Below are 23,617 nucleotides of genomic sequence, written 5' to 3'. Positions count from 1 at the left end.
GAGTTTAGTATGACGTTGAGGGGCAAAACTGAAAATTTTAAACTTGGGGTAATGTGAAAGAAATTCTTCTATATAGTTTCGATCTCCGAGCCTCTTGGGTATGTATGTTTTCTCTAAAGCCCTTTTTTACAGATTTAAGAGGAAGAATGGTTGTTAGAATTAATATAGATAATGAGAGTAGGTTAATTAGGGAAATGCTTATTAGGAAGAATGTGCATAGAAAGTCACGAAGATGAAGAGATAGTGGAACAGTCTTGGCTTTGAGTGTTGTGCAGCTTCCTTCTTTTCCTCACTCTACCAAATGCTCTCTTTCATTTGTTCATACAAATATATAAAGTTATTTTGTATATTTTTCGTGGTGTTTTTAGAGCATACATGAATTATGTGGTCTCCTTTGTTCATTTTCACGACGGTGTTACAAGTTTAACAAGAGAATATGAAAATTCATCAATCTACAATCAAAAATAATTTAATAGCATTCAATTCAATTATGTTTAAGCTAGTTTACTGTATTATGTTATTCCCTCGTTAAATTTCATCTCACAATCTAATTGTCACTATTGACGTTTCTGTTTAGTGTTATTTACGTATTCATTATGAAAAAAAAGTAGTAGTAATTCTTTGCATATAAAAACAAAAGAGAATGAGGCAAGAAATGAATATAGATTTGGATGTTAGGTAATGAGCAGACAAATCAATGGGGCTTTCTCATTTGGTCATCATGTCGCCGTACGTTCTCTTTATATTGTACACACTTATATGTGTGATTTTGTGTGCTATTTGTGATATCCATCCATCGCCCAAGGCACATATCCATTTTCCAAATCCAAAACCCATCTTAGTTCCACCGACTTGCAGAGCTGGTCCGATCCGTTGATAGATTCACAAACTACTCTCTAAGTATAAATTAACTCATGAGTGTTGTAGCCTTTCTGATTATGATCACTTAAACACAGGGCCGGCCCATGGGTAAAGCCCATGAAGCAAGGGCTTTAGGCATCAAATAATTATAAGTAGTTTTAAGGGCATCAATTTTTAAAATGTTATTGTGGTCTAGTGGTTAGGTTAAAGTCTTTTGTTGTACAGATCACGGTTTCGAATCCCATACATGTTAAAACTTGTATTTTTTTTTTTATAACAGCTTTTGTTAATGGGCCAAAAAATTTTTTGCTTTAGGCACTCAAATAGTTTGGGCGGGCCCTGCTTAAACATTTTTGAAAGACCACTCAAAGATACGAGAAAATAAAGTCACAGGTGGGGGTCTCAGTTTCAGTCTCATCGTGTCGTAAACTTTTTTTCAATTTTTGTCAAACATCTTTACTCTTTAGTGACTAAAACAGACAAAAAGTTAACACCTTTATATCTATTTACGTTGACCCTCCACTCTTACGCCCTCCTTCAATCCTGGCCGTTCACACACCGCACTACTCAGATTAGACTGAATTACATCATCACAACGCCACTTTCTGCGTCATTCATTTGTCTTCCATTTTTATTGACGTTGGTCGTCTTTTTTTTTTTTTGTTGTTCCTCTAATAATTTGTTACTTGAAATGACTAAATAATGATAATATATGTGAACATATACAACACAAAGATCTTTTCCTATTAGAACTAGAAGTAGGAGGTGGGTGTGTGTCTCACGGAAAGGGCTTGCTTTAAGCCATAATCATATCATATTCATATATATAGAAAGATATTACACGTTGAATTCATATATTCTCCCTGGAAACAAAATGTGACAAAAACAAATTTGTTTGGGAAGTCTGTCAGTTGGACCTTGGCCCAATTGGTTTACTTGGTAGTCAGAAATGCAGGCGGCCTGACTACCCCTGGCACTTAGTCGGAAGGCATTCCAAACTCGGGATAGGCAGAGTGGTAGCCCGTAAGGGCCTAACCGTTAACACGGTGGACCAGTCCACTATGTAGCACCTTGGTGCGTTCCTACCGGATAGCCGATAAGGTTTATAAAAAAAAAAAAAAAAAAAATTACACGTTGAATTTTCAAATATAATGAATATGATTGATATTACGTTAGTGGACTAAAAAAATGAAAATAATGAAAACATAAACAGGTTTACATGCTTTCTAAAATAGAAGACATTTTTATGGTGAAAACGAACAGCAATTTGTCACTAATCTTTTATATTCTTTGGATCATCACTTAAGTCCATGTACAACTACTTAGTTAGACAAACAACTAAATATGATTACATATTGATATCCAAATTTCATAGAGTTTTTCTTTTTTAATAACAAAGTAGTAAAGATTCTGCATAATTCAACAAAGGTAAAAGTAAAAGTCTGGGAGAAAAAGAATGACTTTTAAGAGGAATCCAAGACATAGAGTGCACACCTCATTGGACAAATTCATCAAAAGGCTGAATAAAATGACTCGTATTTAAAAATTTTGCTCGTTAAAATGGTCATAAAATATTGGAAAAAGCAATCATTGGATACTCAAAGAGAGAAAAAGGGTGTGAACTGGTAAATACGAAAATATTAATGAGAAATCCTAAAATTAAGGGAAAAGGCCAATCGGCCTGGGTCTTCTGTAAGGGGCGCATGGGCCTCGATCCCCACAAATATCCCTTTCGGATTTTACCTTTTGACAAGATGAAATTTTAGATGTAACATACGTTGTATAATGCCATTCAACAAAAGACAAAATATATCATTTTTCATGAATCTTATCATATACTGTATATATACTATGATTGACCGGAATATATAATTTAGAGATTTATACAAGTGTTAATGTGATGTCAAAATTCGGTATTGAGAAAAAAAAAAAAAAGTTCTTTCATACACCAACTTTTCCCCTTCCTTTTAAGAATTAATACTTTAAAAGGTAGTCAAAAAGCTGGAATAGCTCAGATGGCTAGAGCGTGTGGCTGTTAACCACAAGGTTCAAGCCCTCCTTTCAGCGATTCTATTTTCCTCTTTTTTGGGCTCTGTTTTTAGCTTATGGTTTCCAACCAATATTGGCCTTGTAATTAGAAGCCCATACATATCAATGCCTAACCCAAATACACATAGACTGACAAACGAGTATGTACAAGACTTCACTTAGCGGTTCTCAAGCATTACGGGTGGTGTCCCGCGTGTTGCTTCTTGATATTTCCATAGACGTCTCTTCTCGATCAACGTACACGTTCTCTAGCTCTGTTTGCCTCACGCTTAGATGATTCATTCCTGCTGAATTTTGGACATCGTTTCTTGAGTCTGCGAGCATCTGGAAGTACGCATGAGGTCCCCAACCTGAAAGCAAGCAGTCCATATAGAGATAGATCAGTGTTCCTTACTATCTATTAATCGAAGTGACTATATCTTGAAGAGAAGAGGTTCCTCAGTTACACACCGTCTGGATCGTACGGAGGAGGGAAGAATTGCAGGTAACAAAACGTGGCCACAGTCAATCCTGGACATTGCATGAAAGATGTGTGTCCTTCATCAGTTTGTTTCTCACGTATGTTGAATGCATGAGTTAAAAAACAAACAAACCTATGATAGCTCCTCCAAACACATCTTGCCAGTGATGCCAATAGTCATCTACTCGGGATACACCAACCAATGCTGCAACCAGTAGAGGTAGGATCACAATGCAGAGCTTTGCAACATGCCCTCTCTGGTCAAATACCCTGATTTTCCCAGACAAGTACAAAGATAGAAACCCTAGACCAGCAAACGACCCTGCAGGTAACAAGACCAACTCTTTATGATCTACAATGTGCCATCCTATTTGATGAAAACATTAACCAATAACCATACTACAACATAGAGTTCTCTCATGGTACAACAAGCTCAAAGATAGCCACTTACAAGATGTGTGCCCGCTGGGGAAGCTTTTGTGTCCCTCTTTGACCACATCCTTAGCTCCAGTACACAGAACATTCCTTGTGACGTTGTGAAAGATCTGGAATTTCACAACTTCGACCAGTTAGAGTTTATCCAAGGTGTTATCAGAGTAAGCAAAGAGATGTGTGCTGCTTACCCCTATACCATCAGGGAAACAACGCCAAAAGAAGTCAGGACGAGGTCGACCTACAGCGTCCTTTATAGCATCGGTTATGACACCGGTTATAAGTACAGAGAACAAAAGACCTGAAGAAGACCCAAGAGAAAACACCTCAAAATCAAGAGTAGCTACAAAGAATTCGAAACATGAAACACCACACCATTGAGAGAAGAAAGAGGTACCTAGTATTGCATGATGCAGGTCATAAACATCATTTCTGATGAAGTAGTAAACACAAATGACAGCAAAAGGTAGTACAACAGCTATCAACTGTCACAAAAGAAAACAAACACTTGTAGAGAATTACCAGAGGAATCACAAAAAGCAGGTCCAAGAGTTACTTTACTTGTTGTATAAAAGAAATCAGGAAATCCATGACGTAATACCGGGACAGCCCAGAAAGGAATTGTGTTGTCTTGCAGAGGGTATCTGAGATCAGTGAGCATATCTTCTCCAACAAAACGATGAAAGGGTTCGATGATATTGAGAACAATATCGATGACGATAAGCAGCAGAAGAATGAGCCAGTCATGCATATGGAACCTCGCGACTGTGACTCCATGAGATCTTATTGTATGAACACCCAATTGAATTTCGGGCATGCTTAATCTATAGTTCCACAAGAAAAGCTGTTAGTGGACGAAAATAGGTTCAAAGCTAGGGTTTTTGCTGAGAGCTGCCAAATTAGAAACCTTGCTCGAACTCAATAAGAGCTTTCAAGGTTATAAGCTCGCCTATAACAAGAATCAACTGCACAATGGCCACAAACCAGAATCACTAAATTCCACTGTTGAACCTCTGTCTCAAAACTTATCGGTGATAAATAGGAGAGAAGACGATGAGTGTACCTTTAGCGTTAGAGATGTGGAGATGATGAGCGGAAGTTCGACGTCGGAGACGCTCGTGAAAGCGTATCTACACTCTCTATGTGTGTCGCGAACTGGGGAAAACAGGAATGGATTAAAGCGGGAAACGGAAAATATGTTTGGTTTTCTCCGGGAGATTTCAAAGGAATGAAAGATAAAGTTGTGTTTCGTCCAATAAAGAAAAAGCAACCTCTTCTCTTTAGCTTTATGTTTTTGTCTTTCAGAAATCATAGAGACTACTCATACATCAATTGATCCAATATTATAGAAATAAATATCAAAATTAGTCAAAAAATAATATTATATTTGATTGACAGTTTTTATTTTTTGTTTATCTTTTTAAATTCAATTTTAGATCAAAATTTCTTAAATTTAGTGTAATATAAAATTAAAAAATACTAAATGTACAAATAATATCTTGATTGATTAGATCAAATCTGACTTTATTCTTCTCACTTAGTCGCTTAGTATATAGTAAATTTAAAATTAATAATTAAGATGATAGCTAATTATATTAACATTTTTAGTTATTTAGTTAGATACATTATTTAGTTTATGTAAATATAATAACATATACTCCCTCCGTTTTCGAATAGTTGTCGTTTTAGAGCTTTTTTTGTTTTAAATTAGTTGTCGTTTTAAGGTAATAATGTAATTTATGCCAATAACTACCCAAATTGCCTTCATTTTATTGAACACAAATTATTTGTAAATAATTACTTGTCATTTTTATGAGGTTAATATAGTCATTGTATACATTTTCTTAATTTGTCAAAATACAGTTAAAACGATAACTTAAAAAAAACAGAGGGAGTATCTATTTTTGAAAACTATTGTATTAAGTAAAGTATCAGTGATATATTCTGGTTTTGTTGATTAATTGCTTTTAGTTAAACACATCTCAAATTCCAAATCAGAATGATTGGACAGAATTTCCTTTACACTATACCTTCCTTGTCTTCAACGCACCACCAAAGGTCCAAAGAAACAAAAAAATCCAACTTGGGCTTTTTGCAATATCACGGGCCCAAAGTATTCGCGGTCAAAATAAGAAAGTCACGTCTTCGTCAATCATCACATCACTGGTCGTCTCTCCACGTGTACCGGAAAATGAATGAAGATCCTTAAAAAAACACGCCGGAGTGAAACCGAGCCACCATTTGTTTTCCAAATCTGCCAGAGTCTGTGCCATGTCCACCATGCCTCCCCAATTCCCCTTGGAGATCCGCTCAGCTCTTCGCCGAGCTTCCTCCACCGTATATTTCCACTGCTCCATCGGCACCGTCACTCCTCCTTCGTTTCGTCACCGCACGACGTTGTTTCGACCGAGAGCTTTCTCTTCTTCCTCTGTTAAGCTCCCCACGAAACCTTCTCTTTGCACCGCCGACGAGCTTCATTACGTCTCTGTTCCTAACAGCGATTGGCGTCTCGCTCTCTGGCGTTACTTGCCTCCTCCTCAGGTTTTCAAAATTCACCAACTATCGTTCTTCTCTGTATCTGCAATTTTGATTTTTTTTTTAATTTTCTATCTTCTCATAGGCTCCGACGAGGAATCATCCGTTGTTGCTATTGTCTGGAGTAGGAACTAATGCCATCGGATATGATTTATCTCCTGGTGTATGTTGTTCCCTTCATGTTTCCTTTCGTTTTTAATGTCAATTTGTTTCATCAAGAGCAACATTCACGCTAAGGACATGAGTACACTAGTGTATCTTTCGACGAGGAAGTAGATTTATTGTAAATCTTTGTTGATGTCATTGCAGTGCTCTTTTGCAAGACATATGTCTGGTCAGGGATTTGAGACCTGGATTCTCGAGGTTCGTGGTGCTGGATTGAGTACACGAGTATCTGATCTTAAGGATGTTGAGGAATCTGCTCACGAATTGTCGAATCGGATAGAATCTACTGCTAGAGCTGCTGCAGGTAAAGAATCTTGTTCTGATGAAAACAAGGCTACTGATATCGTGGACAGTAGTGCACCAGCGTCGGATGTTTCAGTTGTTGGCGAAGCCTCCGCTTGGGATGAGTCACAACTTGTGGCGAGATTGACATCGACTTTCATGCGTTTGTCAGAAAGACTTTCTGGCTTTCTCAGTGAAGGTCAGTCAGTGTTCATGTCTGCTAAGTTATTTGACAAAATTGCAATGCTTGTAGATGATACACAGCTGTACGAGCGCTTTAATGAGATAAGATCCAAGCTTTTGAGTTTGATAGAGTCCAGGCAAAACTCAGGACTTGTTAACCAAATCAGAGATTTGGCCCAGCGCCTTGTGAATCTTTTCGATGATGGTCAAAGGTCTGTCTCGCCTCCGCTGATTGATTTACAAGAACGCCTCACTGCGACCATAGAAGATTTTCAGAAGCAACTGGATTTGATAGTTAAATATGACTGGGATTTTGATCACTACCTTGAGGAGGATGTCCCTGCTGCGGTGAGGCAATGTTGATCTTGCTGAATCCTTCGCATAATCGTGTCTGGATTTTGTTACTGAACTGGGTGTCCGTTTTTGGTTTGCTACAGATTGAGTATGTTAGAGCGCAAAGCAAGCCCAAGGATGGCAAACTATTCGCAATTGGGCACTCCATGGGGGGTATCCTACTCTATGCAATGCTGTCACGTTGTGGTAACTTAATATATATCTTTCAATTGGGTATTCTTTCCATTAGATCTCATTTTCTTGGAAACAGAGGCCTCATATATTTAAGCTGGCATTCATTTCTTCTATTCCATTTTGTTAGCTTTTGAAGGACGAGAACCTTCTGTGGCAGCTGTGGCAACTCTGGCATCATCGGTTGATTACACAACCTCAGATTCTGCACTCAAGTTGCTCATACCTCTTGTACGTGACTTTATGTTATAATATTCTGCACTGGAATCTTCGAGAAGAATTGATGTGCCACTAAGTTTTTTTTGTAGCTAATTTACTAGAAACTTCTTTTACAGGCCAATCCTGCAGAAGCTCTGAGTGTTCCAGTTGTTCCGCTGGGCGCTCTGTTGGCTGCTGCTTTTCCTCTTTCGACACGTCCTCCATATGTATTATCTTGGCTTAATGATTTGATATCATCAACAGATATGATGCACCCTGAATTGTTAGAAAAGCTTGTCTTGAATAACTTCTGTAAGTAAAAACAGTTGATCCCATTTAACTATTTGAGTTCTTAGCGTATCTTAACTGGAAAACATTAAGAAAAAGAAAATGCCGGAACAATTACTATTAGATGCATGAATACCATGACTTAATTTTTGCAATCCGTAATTGCTTCCTTTATGGTGATTTTAAAGAGTTTCTTTGTTTTCTTACATCTAGGTACCATACCTGCAAAACTACTTATTCAGCTGACAACGGCCTTTCGAGAGGGAGGCTTACGTGATCGTAGTGGTAAATTTTCCTATAAGGATCATCTTCCCAGAACCAGTGTCCCTGTCTTAGCTCTTGCAGGTGATCGGGACTTAATCTGTCCCCCTGCGGCTGTGGAAGGTATACTAGATTAATGTTAATTATGAAATTTTGTATAGATGACCCTATAATATACATGAATCCATTCATTTGCCCAGATATGCATTTCATTTTAAATTCTACGATGTTGTTACTGATTTTTTTTGAGTTATGAAAGGCTGTATGAGGCATAGATGGATTAACTTTTATGATCCTTTCCACACACACCAAATAAATTGTTAAGCTACTTAATACATGGTTGCTTAATATGCTCAATCTCATACATGCCATTTTCACCGTTATTACTAATTACAAATGCTTGTGAATATGGCAGACACTGTTAAGCTGTTTCCCGAGAACTTGGTCACTTATAAGTTACTTGGAGAACCAGAAGGACCACATTATGCACACTATGATTTGGTTGGAGGGCGACTGGTATGTTGTTCCCCAGTCATTTCTAGGTCTCCTATGTTGGAACTTTGTTCAATGATATATTATGTGCGTGCTTGTTTTGTTTATTAATTGTTTCTCTGATTATCTCACTGCAGGCGGTGGAGCAAGTTTATCCTTGCATAACTGAATTTCTTAGCCACCATGATTCTGCATAAGTGAAACATTTTGGGCTTTTCTGTTCTTTGCATGCTATATGCGCATGTAGACGGTGCACTAAGGCGGTGTCTAAGAAGTGTACATCAGAAGCGTCTGTTAATAAGGATGTCTTCCGTTTAAGACACGTACATTTAGTATCCGGGCAAACTGTACATGAGCTTAGGAATCAGTTTTTTCAAGTCACACACCTGTGAATTAGGAAAACCATCAAATGAGATGCTGGAAGCTTTTGTCAACTGTGATGGTTTCTCTTGTTTTGTTATTGCAACGAGCTTTTTATTTTTAGAAGAATTGGTGTGTTCCCTTGTACTGCTTTGCTTCTTTTGGAGGACTTTAAGTTATCCATGAGAGCAATTGTATAGACATGGATTTATGTGTACATTTTCTGTATTAGATCCATTAATGACACAGCCCTACTTCTCAGATAAGGTGTGGGATACATGATATAATGATAGATCTGAATTGTCTAATATTAAACAACAGAGCTCTCTTTCATGAAAGATACTGTCTCTCTACCATCGTGTAAGACCATACCTACTTCTTTTCTTTCCCTGTCCATAATTAAATTCGTTAATTCTCCATCCTACATAGTTCTCGAGCACGAATTATCTATTTCTTCTGTAACGTGTTTGTTGTTGAGTGATTTCAGGTTTTGACTTGAGACAATGAGTTGTCGACACTCTCTGATAACATTGAGACACTTCACTAGATAGAGATCTGCTTGCTGTGATTAGTATAGTACAATCCTGACTTTACTGATGATTTCAGGTTTTTGTGTTGGCTGACCAGAAATATTGCAGCAATGTATGTGTTACAAAATCTGAACCTGTGGTGACCTCCCCATCCCTTGCACTTAGTGGCATCAGACAAACAACAAAAAGACCACAAACTGACCCTTTCCTGGTTGGTAATGGGTTCTTGTCTTTTGTCTGTTCCCTGTCTAAGATTATCTCTCTTAACTCTCCTGACACTCTTAGCCTTAGCTGCTTGATATAAATCCACACTGTGCTGAATATGTATTTGTTATAGAACAAACAATGGACTCAGACCAACACGGTGTTTTCCCAAGTTCTCCCAAGTATCATCCATATTACCCTCAGAACACGGAGTGTGGTGGCGTAATCGATTTAGGTCTCAGCCTGAGAACCATACAACATGAGATTTACCATACATCTGGCCAAAGTGAGTTTCATTGCTGCTTCCGTTACCTCAGCAGCTAACATTAACATAAAATTAAAGTTATACGTCACCTTGCATTTCTTGGTGATATTTTTCAACTCTGAGACAATGTTTACTTATTTCATGTGGTAAAGAATATTGTAGTAATGAAGGATACAGACGGAATTGGGGTTATGTAAAGGTCACTATGGATGGGTTTGTGGTAGGTCGCAAGGTATGTGTTCTTGATCATGGAGGCTATTCAACTCTTGCTCATCAACTCGAGGACATGTTTGGTAAGCTTTTCATTGGAAGCTTTTTCTCCTCTGCTGGGTGGGATGCAAGTGCCTGTTTCTTTAGTTTTGAATGACTTATTTTCAGATATTTACTCCTCTTGGGATTCAAAGATGAGTAAGTAGTAATGTTTTAGTAGGCTTATACCGGATGATCATTACAATCTGCAGGGATGCAGAGTGTGTCGGGATTGAGATTGTTCCAGATGGAGTCTGAGTTCTGTTTGGTCTACAGAGACGAAGAAGGTATCTGGAGGAATGTTGGGGATGTTCCATGGAAGTAAGCTCTTTAGACTTTCTATAAACAAACTTGTAAATCACTGAAATAAAGCGTTTACATGTGTTGTGATTTGAATATGACAGTGAGTTCATAGAAACCGTGGAGCGGCTGAGAATCACAAGAAGAAACGATGTTATACTTCCGTTTTAAGTTCAAAAACTTATTAGCTTCTCCTCTCTTTCTTCACTCTTTGTTCTAGTTTCGTTTTAAGTTCAAAAACTTATTAGCTTCTCCTCTCTTTCTTCACTCTTTGTTCTAGTTTCCAATTGTCAGCTCTGATTTCTGAATCTTGAATGGGAAACGAAACAAAAGAAAAGAGGTAAATGTAACTTTGCATACGATTATTCGAAATAAAGAAAGAACCACGAACAAGACTTGTGTCTAAAGCATGATTTTCGCTTACTACTTTTTTAGGTGAAATCCTGACTAGAGCTCGCATATGTCCTGCCGTTTAGATTCTCGTTTTACCATGATACTAAGAAATTGTGAACCATCCTAGTTTTAGGATGGTGGTCTAAATAAATCTCTTATGCGATGGAGAATGGTCCATTTATCTTTCAATTTTTCAATTCATAATCCGCATAAACGAATAGTGAGTAAGATATTGAAGTCCTTGTGAAGACAATAGAGCTCAACTCCGGCAACAACAGTGATCTTTTTCTTCTTACATTTTCATTCATAAGGATTTGTTGAAAGTCTACGACGTTATCTTACACGTATGAGTGACTGAACCGGTGGCTGATTAGGATGACGTGATTTCCATAGTTAATTCAACATCCTTCAAATACAGAAAGACATGCATATATGTATAGTATAAAATAAAGATAGATATACATATATGCTCTGCATGCCTAATATTGTTACAAGTCAATGAGTCATCCATTCATATCTAATCCTCCTTAAAAAACTAATCTGATCCATATACGAACGAACCCCATTTATTACTAAGAAAACGTTTTTTTTTGTTTAATAACCTAATCAAAAGAAGGAATAATTTGGAATATCCAGACAAGTCCATGTCAGCATCCAATCAGAAAGGTTTGACCAAAAACGTACAGATAACACAAAGTGTGCGTCAGCTTTGAGTGTGTACATTGTATGGACGCTGCGCCTCGACGCCTCATTTCCAATCTATAAATAAAGAACGAGAATTAAGACATAACCATACAAATAAGAAAGAGAGAATTAAGACATAAACAAGACAAACAAGACAAACAAGAAAAAGAGAATTAAAATTAGTACATAAAAATGGTGGTCGCTAATGATCTCTCGCCCAAGATTCACCCCAGAGTTCTCATCGTCTCTCGTCGGACTCTCCGTAAGAACAAGTACGTGGACTTCGTAGGAGAATACCATCTCGATCTCATTGTCTCCTCCGGTGCCGTCCCTGTCATCGTGCCTCGTGTCAATGGGATCCATTCTATGCTCCAGAGCTTCGAGCCCATCCATGGCGTCCTTCTCTGCGAAGGAGAAGATGTAGATCCTTCTCTCTATGCCGACGCAGAATCCTCAGGTCTCTCACCGGAAGACATGGAGGAGATCAAGAAGGTGCATGCAGGGGACATGACCATCGACCGAGAGAAAGACAGCATTGAACTGACCCTAGCTAGACTCTGTCTTGAAAGAAACATTCCTTTCTTAGGCATTTGTCGTGGCTCTCAGATTCTCAACGTTGCCGCAGGTGGAACTCTTTACCAAGACATCGACAAAGAACTCGGAACTACAACAACGACGACTAAGCATATAGATTATGACAACTACGATGGACACAGGCACGAGGCTAGAATCGTGGAGGAGACGCCGTTGCATACGCTGTTCAAGGAGATGGAGATAATGGTGAACTCGTATCACCATCAAGGTGTGAAGAGACTGGCGCAACGTTTTGCGCCCATGGCTTACGCTCCTGATGGTTTGATTGAAGGATTTTATGATCCGAATCGCTATGATCCAAAGGAAGGTCAATTCTTGATGGGTCTGCAGTTTCATCCCGAGAGGATGAGGCTTTCGGGCTCTGATGAGTTTGATTATCCAGGCTGCGCTTTAGTTTATCAGGAGTTTGTGAAAGCTGTGATCGCATTTCAGAAGAAACAAGTAAACGCAACACAGATGGAGATGAAGAGAAAGACAACGACGCTCGTCAAAAGCTTCTCCCAAGCCGAGTTTCTAGAGGTTAGAGATTCGTTTGGTATACATACATACAGGCTTTATGTTTTGCCATTCATGATTGGATTTTCTGACATGGGTGAATGAATCATGCAGGCAAATACGGTTCTAAGCAAGCAACAAGAGAATAGGCTGAAGCAGATGGGAGCGACGGTGAGGAACTCATGTGTGTATATGAAACGGATGAAAAGGAAAGAGGAGCAAGAGAGAGCAATGGACAAATTTTCCGCGGAGCGGTTGTCTGATCTACTTTCCTTCCACCATATGATGGCTCGTCTTTGCTCCGATGCCATCAAGAGGAAACTACTAGAACCCGAAGCCACAGATAGGACCATTGAATCCTCTTTTTTTCTCAACTATTAGCTTTTATTGCAAAAACAGTGTTACACATAATAAGAAAACTAGCATTCCGTGCACTTACAGAAGCTACCAACTGAAAACTTTTGACGGTATCCTATATGTATGGTTTCCTCAGGACAGTAATCATAAAGAGTTCCTTTTTTATAACTTCCTATATCCTTTTTCGTCATCATAGTATAATCATATCATTACCGGCGGCAGAAGAAGATGAAATCTGGATGGTTGACTTGACGCAACCTCAGCCAATTGTCTGCGGCTTGGAAGAGGGAGTTCGCGACCTGGTGTCCAGAGCCCCTGAAGCCTGTCCATACAGAACCTCTCAACTTGTATGAGGCGAGACCAAAGACAGGCAGTTCCATCTTCTCAACACTTTCCCTTGGCTGCACCACATGCATAGACCCTGTTGTAACTCCTGGACCTACAAGAGCCGAAGATAGATATATTTAGATAGATAGTGAATGTATCTTTACTTAAAAAGCTGTTATTCTAGGATCATTTGAAACATACAAATTCTGATGATGTGGCCATGGTTAGAATAATGAACTAGTGTCCCTTACTATAAATAATGCTCAACACCAATCTTACATTGAAAGGGTGTGTGAAGGGAATGATAAGTCAAGAAACAAGCATCCAGATCCTTGAGGGTCGGTCCTGTGGGTATCTTGTATATTGGGTACCTGCAAAAGTAGTAGAGTAATAGATTCTAAGAGAGACGATAGGGTAATGTGGAACAAAGCACATACGCATGTCACAAAGAACCCATACCATGCCACAGAAAACCAGCTTGAAGGTAGTAAATCACAGCTTCTCAGCGTATTCAGCTCGGAAAATCTAGAGGCAAGGTCAGACATCTGCAATGGTAGCATTGTATCAGAGAGCTATTGGAATTGCATTATTTAAGAATTGGCGGCGTATTAAAATTCAAGAATTGGATCAGTCACTAGACAGCATTTGAACTTTACACAGTCAGTTGATAGTCCTAAATGCTTTGGAACAACTACGGAAGAGTTGTTGCATTTGATTAAATAGCATTACTTTCATAAATAAAGCTTTGATGTTACTTGAACTGTTTGCTTTTGAAAGTCACAACTTATCTGATAACAGTAAAAATTACAAAAGAAGCTCAAAACATCAATAAATACATCTTTCAATACCTAACTTCCGTGTAGCCTCATGCAAAATTTATTTCAAAATATGAGACATTTAACATCATACCAAGATTATTGAATCCTTTTGGTTTCTAATAACTTTTGCAAATGCCTTAATAACTTGATACATGTCAGAGTTAAAATAAACAAACCTTGTCGGCAAAGGGTTCACGGATGTAAGGAAGATCACGTTCAAGATACTCAAATATCAAACGACCTTGAGAGCTTAAAGGCTCGCCATCATCACTAGATGAATCTTCGAGATGCTCCTTTCTTAACGAGAGTTTGTCCATTCTAGCAGATATCTGCTCTTTTGGATAAGAAAGTCCTCTTTCGGATTCACTACTGCTTCCTTCACTACTTGAATCCCTGAAATCGCTTTCGCTCTCCTCCCCTTGCCGCCTGCACATTGATAAACAGAACAACCCACATTTCTTATAGAAAGACAAGACTTAAGCTTTATAGACTGAAAGCACTTCACATAACCTTGAACAGTTCTTACCTTGCTTGAAGAGATGAAGTTAAAGCATCAAAATCAGCATATACTTGAATACCGGAAAGGGAAGGCACATAATATTGAAAGACTCGATCTTTATTGTTAGTCAAAGTGAGAGGAACTCCAATGCCATAAGCACTCCACTCTGCAAACGATTCCCATACATCCCCAAGAACAAAGTAAGGAACTTGCGACTCAATGTCACTGCCTCTCCTTTCCCTTATTGTTGTCTACACATCAATTAGACGAAAGAGCTACTTAAAGTTATTGTTTTTAAAAAAGGTATTGACTTGATAAGTTGAAACAAACCTTAGAAAAATAGTGAGCCGGCACAGATGGTGTCACCGACTCCAAAAACCGTTCCACATTACTTGAAGAAGCCTCAGAAACATGGTGTTTCTGCAATGCAGAGCCGTTCTCGCGTTCCTTAGTGTGAATCGATCTGCCGCCATAAAAGACGTCGCTTTGAGCTCTCTGAAGCTGAGTCAACTGAAATCCAGCTCCCAACATCTCTCTTCTTCACTCAGACACCACAAATCAGATTGAACGGAATCAAACGGCAACAAAAGCTTCCGCTTTCGTCAGCAAAAACACTCCTCTCACTAGTCGTACTTGAATCACCTATCTAAATAAACGCTGGAAAAGTTTATAAACGCGAGTATACAGACAAGAGATTACGAAGCAGCTTAATCGGAGATTCTGAGAACAGAGAAATCGACCAAAGAGAAAACCCACAACCGAATATCTAGCAAAGCAGAGGAAGATTAGCGTGCGAATCAAAAATGAAGGTAACGAGGATAGAAGGAAACAGGAATGGAAGCTGAGAATTTCAAGAGGATTGAAGCAAATGAAGAGAAACAAGATTATTGGTTCATACAAGCAGAGAGAGAGAGAGAGAAAGAGAGAGTCAATAAAAGGGGACTCTTTAATAAAATGATTGAAGCACCTCCTTCCTCTTTTTATTTTGTTTGCATAATTGGACCCTTATACTCCATGCTTTATTACTTCTTGCCCCACTTTTTTTCGTTGTCAAAAAATACACCCAAAAAATTAGTTGAATTCAACCCTTTAGTCTGTAAGATGATTTAGAAAACCACTTTGAGTAATTTTCTAACAAATTTGAATCAAATTTAAAAAATTAACTGAAGCTAAATTATGTATATTATGATGTCCTAAATTGAAATTATTGGGTTATATTATGATTTTTAAAACAAAAAAAAAAAAATAAGTGGGAAATTCGCATAGTTAAAGGGCATATCTAACAAAAGCGGTGGACACTAATGCTATTGCTGCGTGAGAAAAATTTAGCATAATAGAATCTTTAAATTGGACTTCGAAAAATTCTCTCAGTATATACTTGCCAAAAATAAAGAATGGTTGTTAATATTTCATCCTTTTGAGTGTTTAATCCACAGAATAATTAAAAAAAAAAAAATAAGATTTAAGGTGGAGATCAGACAAATATTTACAAATAACTAACTTTATAATTTGTTTCATTTTTTTCAGGTAATGCTTACAATGAAACTTCAATGTAAATCGAGGCAGGAGTTGAGAATAGTATATCCTAATTTGGTTCTCAATTATCAATTCTAACAAATCAGGGAACCAAATACATGTCAGACGAATGCAATTTATATCAGAAAAATGAATTCATGCACGTGGACCGTGTTATTGCATTCTTATTTAAGTGATATTATTATTAGAGGTAGAGGATTTTTCAAAAAAAAAAAAAAAATTATTAGGGGTAGAGGATGTGCACATGATCGATTCATTTTTTCCACGTACCAAGATGGTCACTAAAAACAATTGATAACGAAGAAGAGTGCAAGAGAAGTGGCAATAATATAAGAAGCTATGTGTTAAAATTGTTAAATGTACGAGTGTGAGGTGTATATGTGTGTCTCTTCGTGACTAAGACAGATGGTGTTGACTTGTGGTTGGAGTCACTTTGTCGATTTTTTCCAAGGATTATGCTGACTCAGCCGTTGCTCACTCACCTCTTGTTTTCTTCTCACTCGGTGGCGCGTAGACAACAATCGTCCCATGACCTAACTCGCTACGTCGTTCCCCGGCGCTTTTTCCACTCCGTTATAAGACCTTTATTTACAAATAATAACACCAACAAAAAAAATAAAAAAAAATAATAATAATAACACCAACAAATGTTTTTTTGTAGTATTATCCAATCTGAAATCACAAAACAATAACATCTCAAATAAGACAATTCCATAAGTTTTCTATTGGATAAAACAAACGGTTCATCTGATTTCCAAACAAAATTGCCAACTTTTGTTTTATTTGACTACAAGAGAGAATTTAATTTAGCATTATCTAGATTCAAATTCTTTCTTTTTGGGCGGGTCAACAAGGAAAAACCAACACAAACACAAATGGAAATTAGTAATGGGCCTATAACGTTATAATAAAGCCCAGTATGAAAGTTGTCGGAGGATAACAAGTATCGACGCCGGTCAAAGCGTTACGACGTCGTAATAAACACCAGAGACCTTCGCTTCTCAACGGAACAAGGAGGGAAGCTCTTTTTGCTCTTAGATCTTCCCTCTCATTCGGATCAAGCTTCAATTTTGTATGCTTTATTCGATTTAATGGCGTTGATTCACTTGTTTTTGTTCGTGGGTCTGGTGAGCCTTGAAGCTGCGGCGTCGTTTTCACCGGGATCGCGCTCGATTCTCCGGGACATCGGCAGTAACAACTCCGATCAGAAAGACAACGCTCTCGAATTAAACGCTACCAACTTTGATTCAGTTTTCCAAGATTCACCCGCCAAATATGCCGTTTTAGAGTTCTTCGCTCACTGGTCAGTTTTCTTTCTCCCGTGAAAAATCAGAATCAAAAAATTCAACTTTTGGTTTGTTTAGAACTGGATCTTGTTGCAAGTGTTCTTCATATTCGAATCTGACTTTACATTTATCCAATTCCGTGAGATTTATACGGAAATAACTTAACTTTACCATCCAATAGAATGTAGTACTGACATTGACCCATAATTTTGTTTGGCTCTAGGTGTCCTGCATGTAGAAACTACAAGGTAACAACGCCATTCAATGTCTTCTCCTTCGTTATTCAATGCCTTCTCTTGTCAATGTTGTTTATATTCAATGCGTGAATCTGCAGCCACATTATGAAAAAGTTGCAAGGCTCTTCAATGGAGCAGACGCAGTACATCCTGGTGTTGTTTTGATGACCAGAGTTGATTGTGCGATAAAGGTACTTGGCGCCATTTTCCTGCTTTATAGAGACAACGTGTATCTTGAACTTTCTTTCTTTGTTTTTCTCTTACTTCATGTGGATCGTGTGAGTCAGAAAGTGGGGCTCGAAAACTATATCTTATTGGGTTGTGTATAGTTATTTCATTCTAATTGTTCGTTATGAATTTTATGGCAGCGCAGATGAATGTAAAGCTTTGTGACAAGTTCTCCATCAATCATTATCCAATGCTCTTTTGGGCTCCTCCTAAAAAGTTCGTTGGTGGCAGCTGGGGACCTAAACAAGAGAAAAGTGAGATAAGCGTAGTCGATGAATGGCGCACTGCTGATCTTTTGTTGAACTGGATCAACAAGCAGATAGGCAGGTATGTGTGCACTGAAATTTCATGTCTACCATTTTAAGTTAAAGTCATGTCTATTGTGTTAGAATTCAGAATTCTATGTCTCTGTGTTGGCTAATATGAAACCCCTGTAACTTATTCACTTGGGTAACATCATACTGAAGTATGTTTTCTTGTTGATGTTGTGCAGCTCTTACGGCTTAGATGATCAGAAATTTGGAAATCTCTTGACAAATATATCTGACCAGGAACAGGTATCTCAGAATGTGTTCTGCCCCCACTTTGCTATTGTGGAAGCATTTGGTTTAATTCCAACACACTAAATAGATCTGGTTGTTGATTTATCTCAGATTTCTCAGGCCATATTTGACATTGAGGAGGCAACTGAAGAAGCTTTTGATATCATTTTGTCACATAAGGTAGAGAAGAGTTTTTGCTTTATTGTTGTATGCAACTAAATCCCTTTCAGCCTTGTTTATGGGTAGTGTTCATGGCCACAGGCAATCAAGTCATCTGAAACCAGTGCTTCGTTTATTAGGTTTCTGCAGCTTTTAGTGGCACATCATCCTTCAAGAAGGTAGTATCTCATGTTCAAATTTCCATTTACAATTTGCTACTCACTCTTTTCTCTCATGTCTAATCAGATGCTGAAAATTTCTATAGGTGCCGTACGGGAAGCGCTGAAATTCTTGTGAATTTTGATGATTTATGCCCGTCGGGCGAATGCTCGTATGACCAGGAATCTGGAGGGAAAGATACCCTACGAAACTTCCATATATGTGGAAAGGATGTTCCGCGTGGATACTACGTGAGTGCCGCCCAACCAACCACTTTCTTTTTTCCTGTGCTTAAACACAGAAATCTGATTCTCCTGTTTTCTGTACGTAATCATACTTTGGCAGAGGTTTTGCCGTGGCAGCAAAAACGAAACCAGGGGATTCAGGTAGTCTTCTGCAAAATTAATCTGTTGTCATATTTTGTATGATTCAAGCAGAAGCTCATGGACTCTTATCAAAATATTTTGGCTGCAGCTGCGGATTATGGGTTTTAATGCATTCGCTTTCAGTGAGGATTAAGGATGGAGAAAGTCAGTTTGCATTCACGGCCATTTGTGAGTTCATAAACAACTTCTTCATGTGTGATGATTGCCGTCGGCATTTTCACGACATGTGCTTAAGGTAAAGACATATCCGGGGGTTGGTTAACAAGCTCGATTATCACATCTAACAGCTTATGTGTTTCACTGACAGCGTCAAAACTCCATTTAAAAAGGCCCGTGATATCGTCTTGTGGCTGTGGAGCACACACAACAAGGTCAATGAGAGACTCAAGAAGGACGAAGATTCTCTGGGAACAGGAGACCCCAAGTTCCCAAAGATGATATGGCCACCAAAGAAGCTTTGCCCGTCATGTTATCTTTCGAGCACCGAGAAAAACATTGACTGGGATCATGATGAAGTCTACAAATTCTTGAAGAAGTACTATGGACAGAAACTGGTGTCCGTTTACAAAAAAAATGGTGACAGTGTGAGCAAGGAGGAGGTGGTTGCAGCTGCAGAAGAGATGGCAGTACCGACCAACGCTCTGGTTGTGCCAGTGGGAGCTGCATTGGCCATAGCACTTGCAAGCTGCGCATTTGGGGCGCTCGCCTGCTACTGGAGGACGCAGCAGAAGAACCGGAAGTATTACCACAATCCACACTATTTAAAGAGATATAATAGTAACTATATGGTTATGAACACATTCAGTAACACTGAAAGTGAAAGGGAAAAGGAGAGATGAGTTAACTTAAAGAAAAAGCTCACATGGTTTAACATTCTGAAACTGAGCTTTGTTTTTGTTGTAACTTACAGACAACAGATACAAAGACGTTGAGGTTGAGATGCCAAAGTCGCCTGCTTCAGGTCTCTTTTCTCTCTTCTCCTCTTACAGATTGTATAGATTCTTCTCTTCGAATTTTTGGAATATTCAATACACCCTTCTATATCTTTATGTCAAACCAGAATAGCTCCTTTGTGGAGTCTTATCGAATCTCTCGCCTTTCATTATTGTTACCATCTTCATCTGTAGCATCTATATCAACGGCTTTTTAGTCTGTTTGCCGTTTAAAAACATTTCTTAATTGGTTTTGGTTGGGTTTCTTTGTGGAAGTAGTTTGTTCATACGAAAACCAAAACACTGACATTGTAGTCAGAAGTCAGAACCACACACGGACAACAACAGAATCACAAAGAACCAGATTGTTTTTTTTGTTTTTTTTTGAGAAATCCTTGATGATGGAACGGAAAAAGATCCAATAAGGCAATAACTCAACTAATAGATGATCATCAAAAATACAAAAGCAGGTCTAACGTCACAATTTCATTAACTATGTCAAAATTTAAATAGTGATTAAGCTTGGGAAATAAGTAGTGGGTGTCTCTCCGTTTTGGAATGATAAACAAAAATTAGGAAACGTTCTTTCTGATTGACTCATATCATATAACACTAAACCAGTAGCCTCCATGTTCGAATCATAAATCAGTAACCTCTTCTTCTTCTTCTTTCCCAAAACGCTTACTGGAGCCATCGACCAGATTTGTACACAACCAGGGGCCTAAAGGATTATCGATTATATATGCTTTTTTCCATATATGGTTTGTTGCCAACCATACATCTAGCCCTGTCAACGTCTGCACGGACAGGCAGAGCCGGTTATCGAGACTGCTCATCTCGACCAATGGATGAAGTGTTTTGCCAACCGGACTATATGACATGACACTAAATATTTCCGTGTGAAGATCAAAACATAGTATGTCCACTACCGTATCCCTCTCTTGATTTCCGTAGATTAACCAGTAAAGTAATCCGTCTACATAGACTGGCCTCTCGGAAGATAGTATTTGACAAGGAGGAATGATCTTCATGTGTTTCCAAGTATTGGTGGCAAAACAGAAAAGCTCGCATGTTGTGTAGTTTGAATTGTAGAACTTATATAGACATAACATCTTGTATATGCCTTTGATATTGTCTTTACCAAACCCAAGCGAAGGGAATTTGTGTATCAAACTATCAAACGATTGATATTGTTGAAGCACTTCTGGCTGTGGAAGACTTCTCTGCCATCTTGTCGCCGGATTCATCACACACATCAAACTCTCAAGATCGTATATGCACACGAGACCATCGCAACTTTGAGTGACTTAAAAAAGTTGGCTCTTCCCGGTATAGTTTGAGTCTTGAAAGAAACCGGCGTAGTTGATGAGTCAAACGTCAATGTCATTAGAGAAACATTGTTGGGTAGATTGCGAGAATCCCAACGCCCGCGAAGGAGGATATCGGGATCTTCGAGTAACTGTCCACGAATCATATATATGTCTCTCCTTGAAACGTTGTGACTCGATAGTGGATCTCCGTGTGCTACAAACGCGTCTAAATATAACGAGTGTTTCTACGGGAAGTCGTTCAAGAATATCTTCTACCACATCATGTGGTAACGTTACTTCCATTGAATTGTCTCGTCTCTTTTTTATTTGCTACGTACTCTTTGATGACTCTCCATTGAGTTTATATATACACTGATTACTTTGTTTTCGACCTAATTAAATCATATGAAACAAGGATTCTTCTATTTTTGTTTTCCCAAACCAGATGAAATAAGGATTCTTTAAATAAAATCCTGATTATATCCTAGGATTTCTCTATGAATGTTGAAAATAAATATTTCCTTTTTAGTTTTGGAAAATAAATACTTAATTTCGAGATAGAATAACAAAGATAGTTTCGAGATAAAAGAACAAAGATATTTACGGATCATACTACGTGAGCGGCGTCCAAAAGCCAAAGAGTTATATCAAGGATGCGAAACGCTAAAACGGCAGAGGAGACGGGAACGCTGACGAGCAGAAGAAGCAACGTTCCAAACGCGACGCTGGGACGAGAGTTCATAAGAAAAGTTTGGAGAAGAGAGAGAGCGTCACATATAGTAGCGTCGTAGTCGCAGTATAAACGTTTTTCCCATTGCATCCAATGAGAAGGAGGTTCATAGTTGCGTTCAACCATCTTCATCTCATGGATCCGTTTCCTAAGAACCACCATGTTCTCGTCCACCGTTCTTCCTCCTCTGTAGTAGTCGGCACACACGGTGGTGGTTCGTCTTCTCTTGGTTCCGGTGGCGATCTTTTGTGATGTCCTCAATGGATGGAACCTGAGTGGCGACGAGGAGATGATCAGTATAGTTTCCATGTTCTGTTGCTTAGGAGACAAGTGGTGTGATTGGGCGTTTATTTATAAGGGAATCATTTGGATAAAATATTAAATAAAAACGGCTAAGGTTGCTTTGGCTTTAAGCAATAAAATATGATTAGCGCGTTACCTTATCGTAGTATCGATGGGGTCACCATCCATCACGTTTCCTTACAATTTCACCTTTGTTTCTTCTCAATTTCAGCTTTACACGTCTTTTACAAATTTGTCGACACGGCCAAATCAAAGATTACATTAAACTTGAAGTTCCCATGAAAAAGATGATGGGTGTTAAATTGAAGATATCATTAAATGTCAATCGCATTAATGTACTATCCTCACAATTTATAAACCAATAATTTATATGTCCCATTGACCTCTCCTTTGTTTATGTTTATTTTACATCCAAAAAACGTACGAATCGATCCATATGATTAATTTATCATTAATCATGGGGTTCTTTCATACTTCTACTATAACATTAATTTAAGAAATAATGGTGTAGTGATGTCAAGTTTTTGGTTTGTTTGTTTGTTCGTTCGTTTCGTTCTAACAATGGTGATGATATAAGCATAATAAACTGTAGTAGGTCAAACGATGGACACGGATTATCACAATAGCCCAATGGGCTTAATAGTTACGAACTGTGAACCATAAATTCGGCCCAACTAAAATGTATCGTGAGCCCTAAATCTCCTAATTTCGCACTATAAATCTGCAAGTTTCACAAGAAGAAGCCGTCATTAGAGTTGCGATGAATTTTGTTTCAGTTTTCGTTTTGATTGTTCTTATTCTCTAAACGATTAGGCTGGCTAAAGATTTATTTTTCATGATCACTATTATTTTTCTTTCTGTTTTTCATAGAAACATGGATTGGGAAAGAGGCAAAAAAACAGGGGAGAGATTTGATAAATAGCTCTGAAATACCTGTAGGTTTTCTACGGGGTGCCCTCCCTCTTCTTCCCTAAAGCAAAAATGGCTTCATAGTACGGGTTTCT

The 23,617-nt window shown here is 38.3% G+C and overlaps 8 protein-coding genes across 10 annotated transcripts; 4 read left to right on the top strand and 4 right to left on the bottom strand.

Annotated features, from left to right (window-relative positions):
* Nucleotides 1–2,787: 2,787 nt before the first annotated feature.
* On the bottom strand, nucleotides 2,788–5,125 carry LOC9328911 (lipid phosphate phosphatase 2). Of its 2 annotated transcripts, XM_021010372.1 has the most exons (9): nucleotides 4,866–5,087; nucleotides 4,710–4,767; nucleotides 4,404–4,626; nucleotides 4,200–4,287; nucleotides 3,994–4,103; nucleotides 3,822–3,915; nucleotides 3,504–3,692; nucleotides 3,361–3,420; nucleotides 2,788–3,260 (listed from the first exon to the last, which is right to left on the bottom strand). In XM_021010372.1, exons 3-9 carry the CDS (start codon nucleotides 4,617–4,619, stop codon nucleotides 3,079–3,081), a joined length of 939 nt encoding a protein of 312 aa, XP_020866031.1. In that variant the 5' UTR covers nucleotides 4,620–4,626; nucleotides 4,710–4,767; nucleotides 4,866–5,087; the 3' UTR covers nucleotides 2,788–3,078. The 2 variants fall into 2 exon arrangements, with proteins under 2 accessions (XP_020866031.1, XP_002890086.1); XM_002890040.2 differs by lacking the exon at nucleotides 4,710–4,767 and having other exon boundaries at nucleotides 4,866–5,125.
* A 714-nt stretch (nucleotides 5,126–5,839) lies between these two features.
* LOC9328910 lies at nucleotides 5,840–9,383 on the top strand. Of its 2 annotated transcripts, XM_021011623.1 has the most exons (10): nucleotides 5,959–6,343; nucleotides 6,423–6,500; nucleotides 6,647–6,806; nucleotides 7,038–7,315; nucleotides 7,405–7,507; nucleotides 7,623–7,723; nucleotides 7,828–8,002; nucleotides 8,192–8,362; nucleotides 8,655–8,755; nucleotides 8,869–9,352. In XM_021011623.1, exons 1-10 carry the CDS (start codon nucleotides 6,074–6,076, stop codon nucleotides 8,926–8,928), a joined length of 1,497 nt encoding a protein of 498 aa, XP_020867282.1. In that variant the 5' UTR covers nucleotides 5,959–6,073; the 3' UTR covers nucleotides 8,929–9,352. The 2 variants fall into 2 exon arrangements, with proteins under 2 accessions (XP_002892848.1, XP_020867282.1); XM_002892802.2 differs by having other exon boundaries at nucleotides 5,840–6,343; nucleotides 6,647–7,315; nucleotides 8,869–9,383.
* A 95-nt stretch (nucleotides 9,384–9,478) lies between these two features.
* Nucleotides 9,479–11,049, top strand: LOC9328909 (auxin-responsive protein IAA34). Its single transcript, XM_002892801.2, has 5 exons — nucleotides 9,479–9,832; nucleotides 9,959–10,111; nucleotides 10,243–10,383; nucleotides 10,552–10,660; nucleotides 10,744–11,049. The coding sequence occupies exons 2-5, from the start codon at nucleotides 9,967–9,969 to the stop codon at nucleotides 10,808–10,810; spliced, it is 462 nt and encodes a 153-aa protein (XP_002892847.1). The 5' UTR covers nucleotides 9,479–9,832; nucleotides 9,959–9,966; the 3' UTR covers nucleotides 10,811–11,049.
* A 768-nt stretch (nucleotides 11,050–11,817) lies between these two features.
* LOC9326148 (protein NtpR) lies at nucleotides 11,818–13,302 on the top strand. The gene is made up of 2 exons (XM_021011624.1): nucleotides 11,818–12,829; nucleotides 12,920–13,302. Exons 1-2 carry the CDS (start codon nucleotides 11,909–11,911, stop codon nucleotides 13,184–13,186), a joined length of 1,188 nt encoding a protein of 395 aa, XP_020867283.1. The 5' UTR covers nucleotides 11,818–11,908; the 3' UTR covers nucleotides 13,187–13,302.
* On the bottom strand, nucleotides 13,168–15,853 carry LOC9328908. Its single transcript, XM_002890039.2, has 6 exons — nucleotides 15,137–15,853; nucleotides 14,834–15,057; nucleotides 14,484–14,733; nucleotides 13,949–14,034; nucleotides 13,769–13,860; nucleotides 13,168–13,601 (listed from the first exon to the last, which is right to left on the bottom strand). Exons 1-6 carry the CDS (start codon nucleotides 15,335–15,337, stop codon nucleotides 13,372–13,374), a joined length of 1,083 nt encoding a protein of 360 aa, XP_002890085.1. The 5' UTR covers nucleotides 15,338–15,853; the 3' UTR covers nucleotides 13,168–13,371.
* Nucleotides 15,854–17,065: 1,212 nt separating this feature from the next.
* Nucleotides 17,066–20,517, top strand: LOC9326147 (sulfhydryl oxidase 1). The gene is made up of 11 exons (XM_002892799.2): nucleotides 17,066–17,645; nucleotides 17,852–17,876; nucleotides 17,963–18,055; nucleotides 18,238–18,419; nucleotides 18,586–18,649; nucleotides 18,746–18,814; nucleotides 18,896–18,972; nucleotides 19,059–19,203; nucleotides 19,298–19,338; nucleotides 19,427–19,573; nucleotides 19,646–20,517. Exons 1-11 carry the CDS (start codon nucleotides 17,434–17,436, stop codon nucleotides 20,175–20,177), a joined length of 1,587 nt encoding a protein of 528 aa, XP_002892845.1. The 5' UTR covers nucleotides 17,066–17,433; the 3' UTR covers nucleotides 20,178–20,517.
* Nucleotides 20,518–20,729: 212 nt separating this feature from the next.
* Nucleotides 20,730–21,912, bottom strand: LOC110224980 (F-box protein At1g15015). The gene is given in 2 exon segments (XM_021013273.1): nucleotides 20,730–21,747; nucleotides 21,749–21,912. Coding segments are annotated over 2 exon segments (357 nt in total). The 5' UTR covers nucleotides 21,884–21,912; the 3' UTR covers nucleotides 20,730–21,525.
* A 93-nt stretch (nucleotides 21,913–22,005) lies between these two features.
* On the bottom strand, nucleotides 22,006–22,649 carry LOC9326145. Its single transcript, XM_002890037.2, has one exon. The coding sequence runs from the start codon at nucleotides 22,617–22,619 to the stop codon at nucleotides 22,188–22,190; it is 432 nt and encodes a 143-aa protein (XP_002890083.1). The 5' UTR covers nucleotides 22,620–22,649; the 3' UTR covers nucleotides 22,006–22,187.
* Nucleotides 22,650–23,617: the final 968 nt, after the last annotated feature.

This window comes from Arabidopsis lyrata (assembly GCF_000004255.2).
Source record: "Arabidopsis lyrata subsp. lyrata unplaced genomic scaffold ARALYscaffold_1, whole genome shotgun sequence".
NCBI lineage: Eukaryota > Viridiplantae > Streptophyta > Magnoliopsida > Brassicales > Brassicaceae > Arabidopsis > Arabidopsis lyrata.
This window is presented reverse-complemented; position numbering and strand designations above follow the sequence as displayed.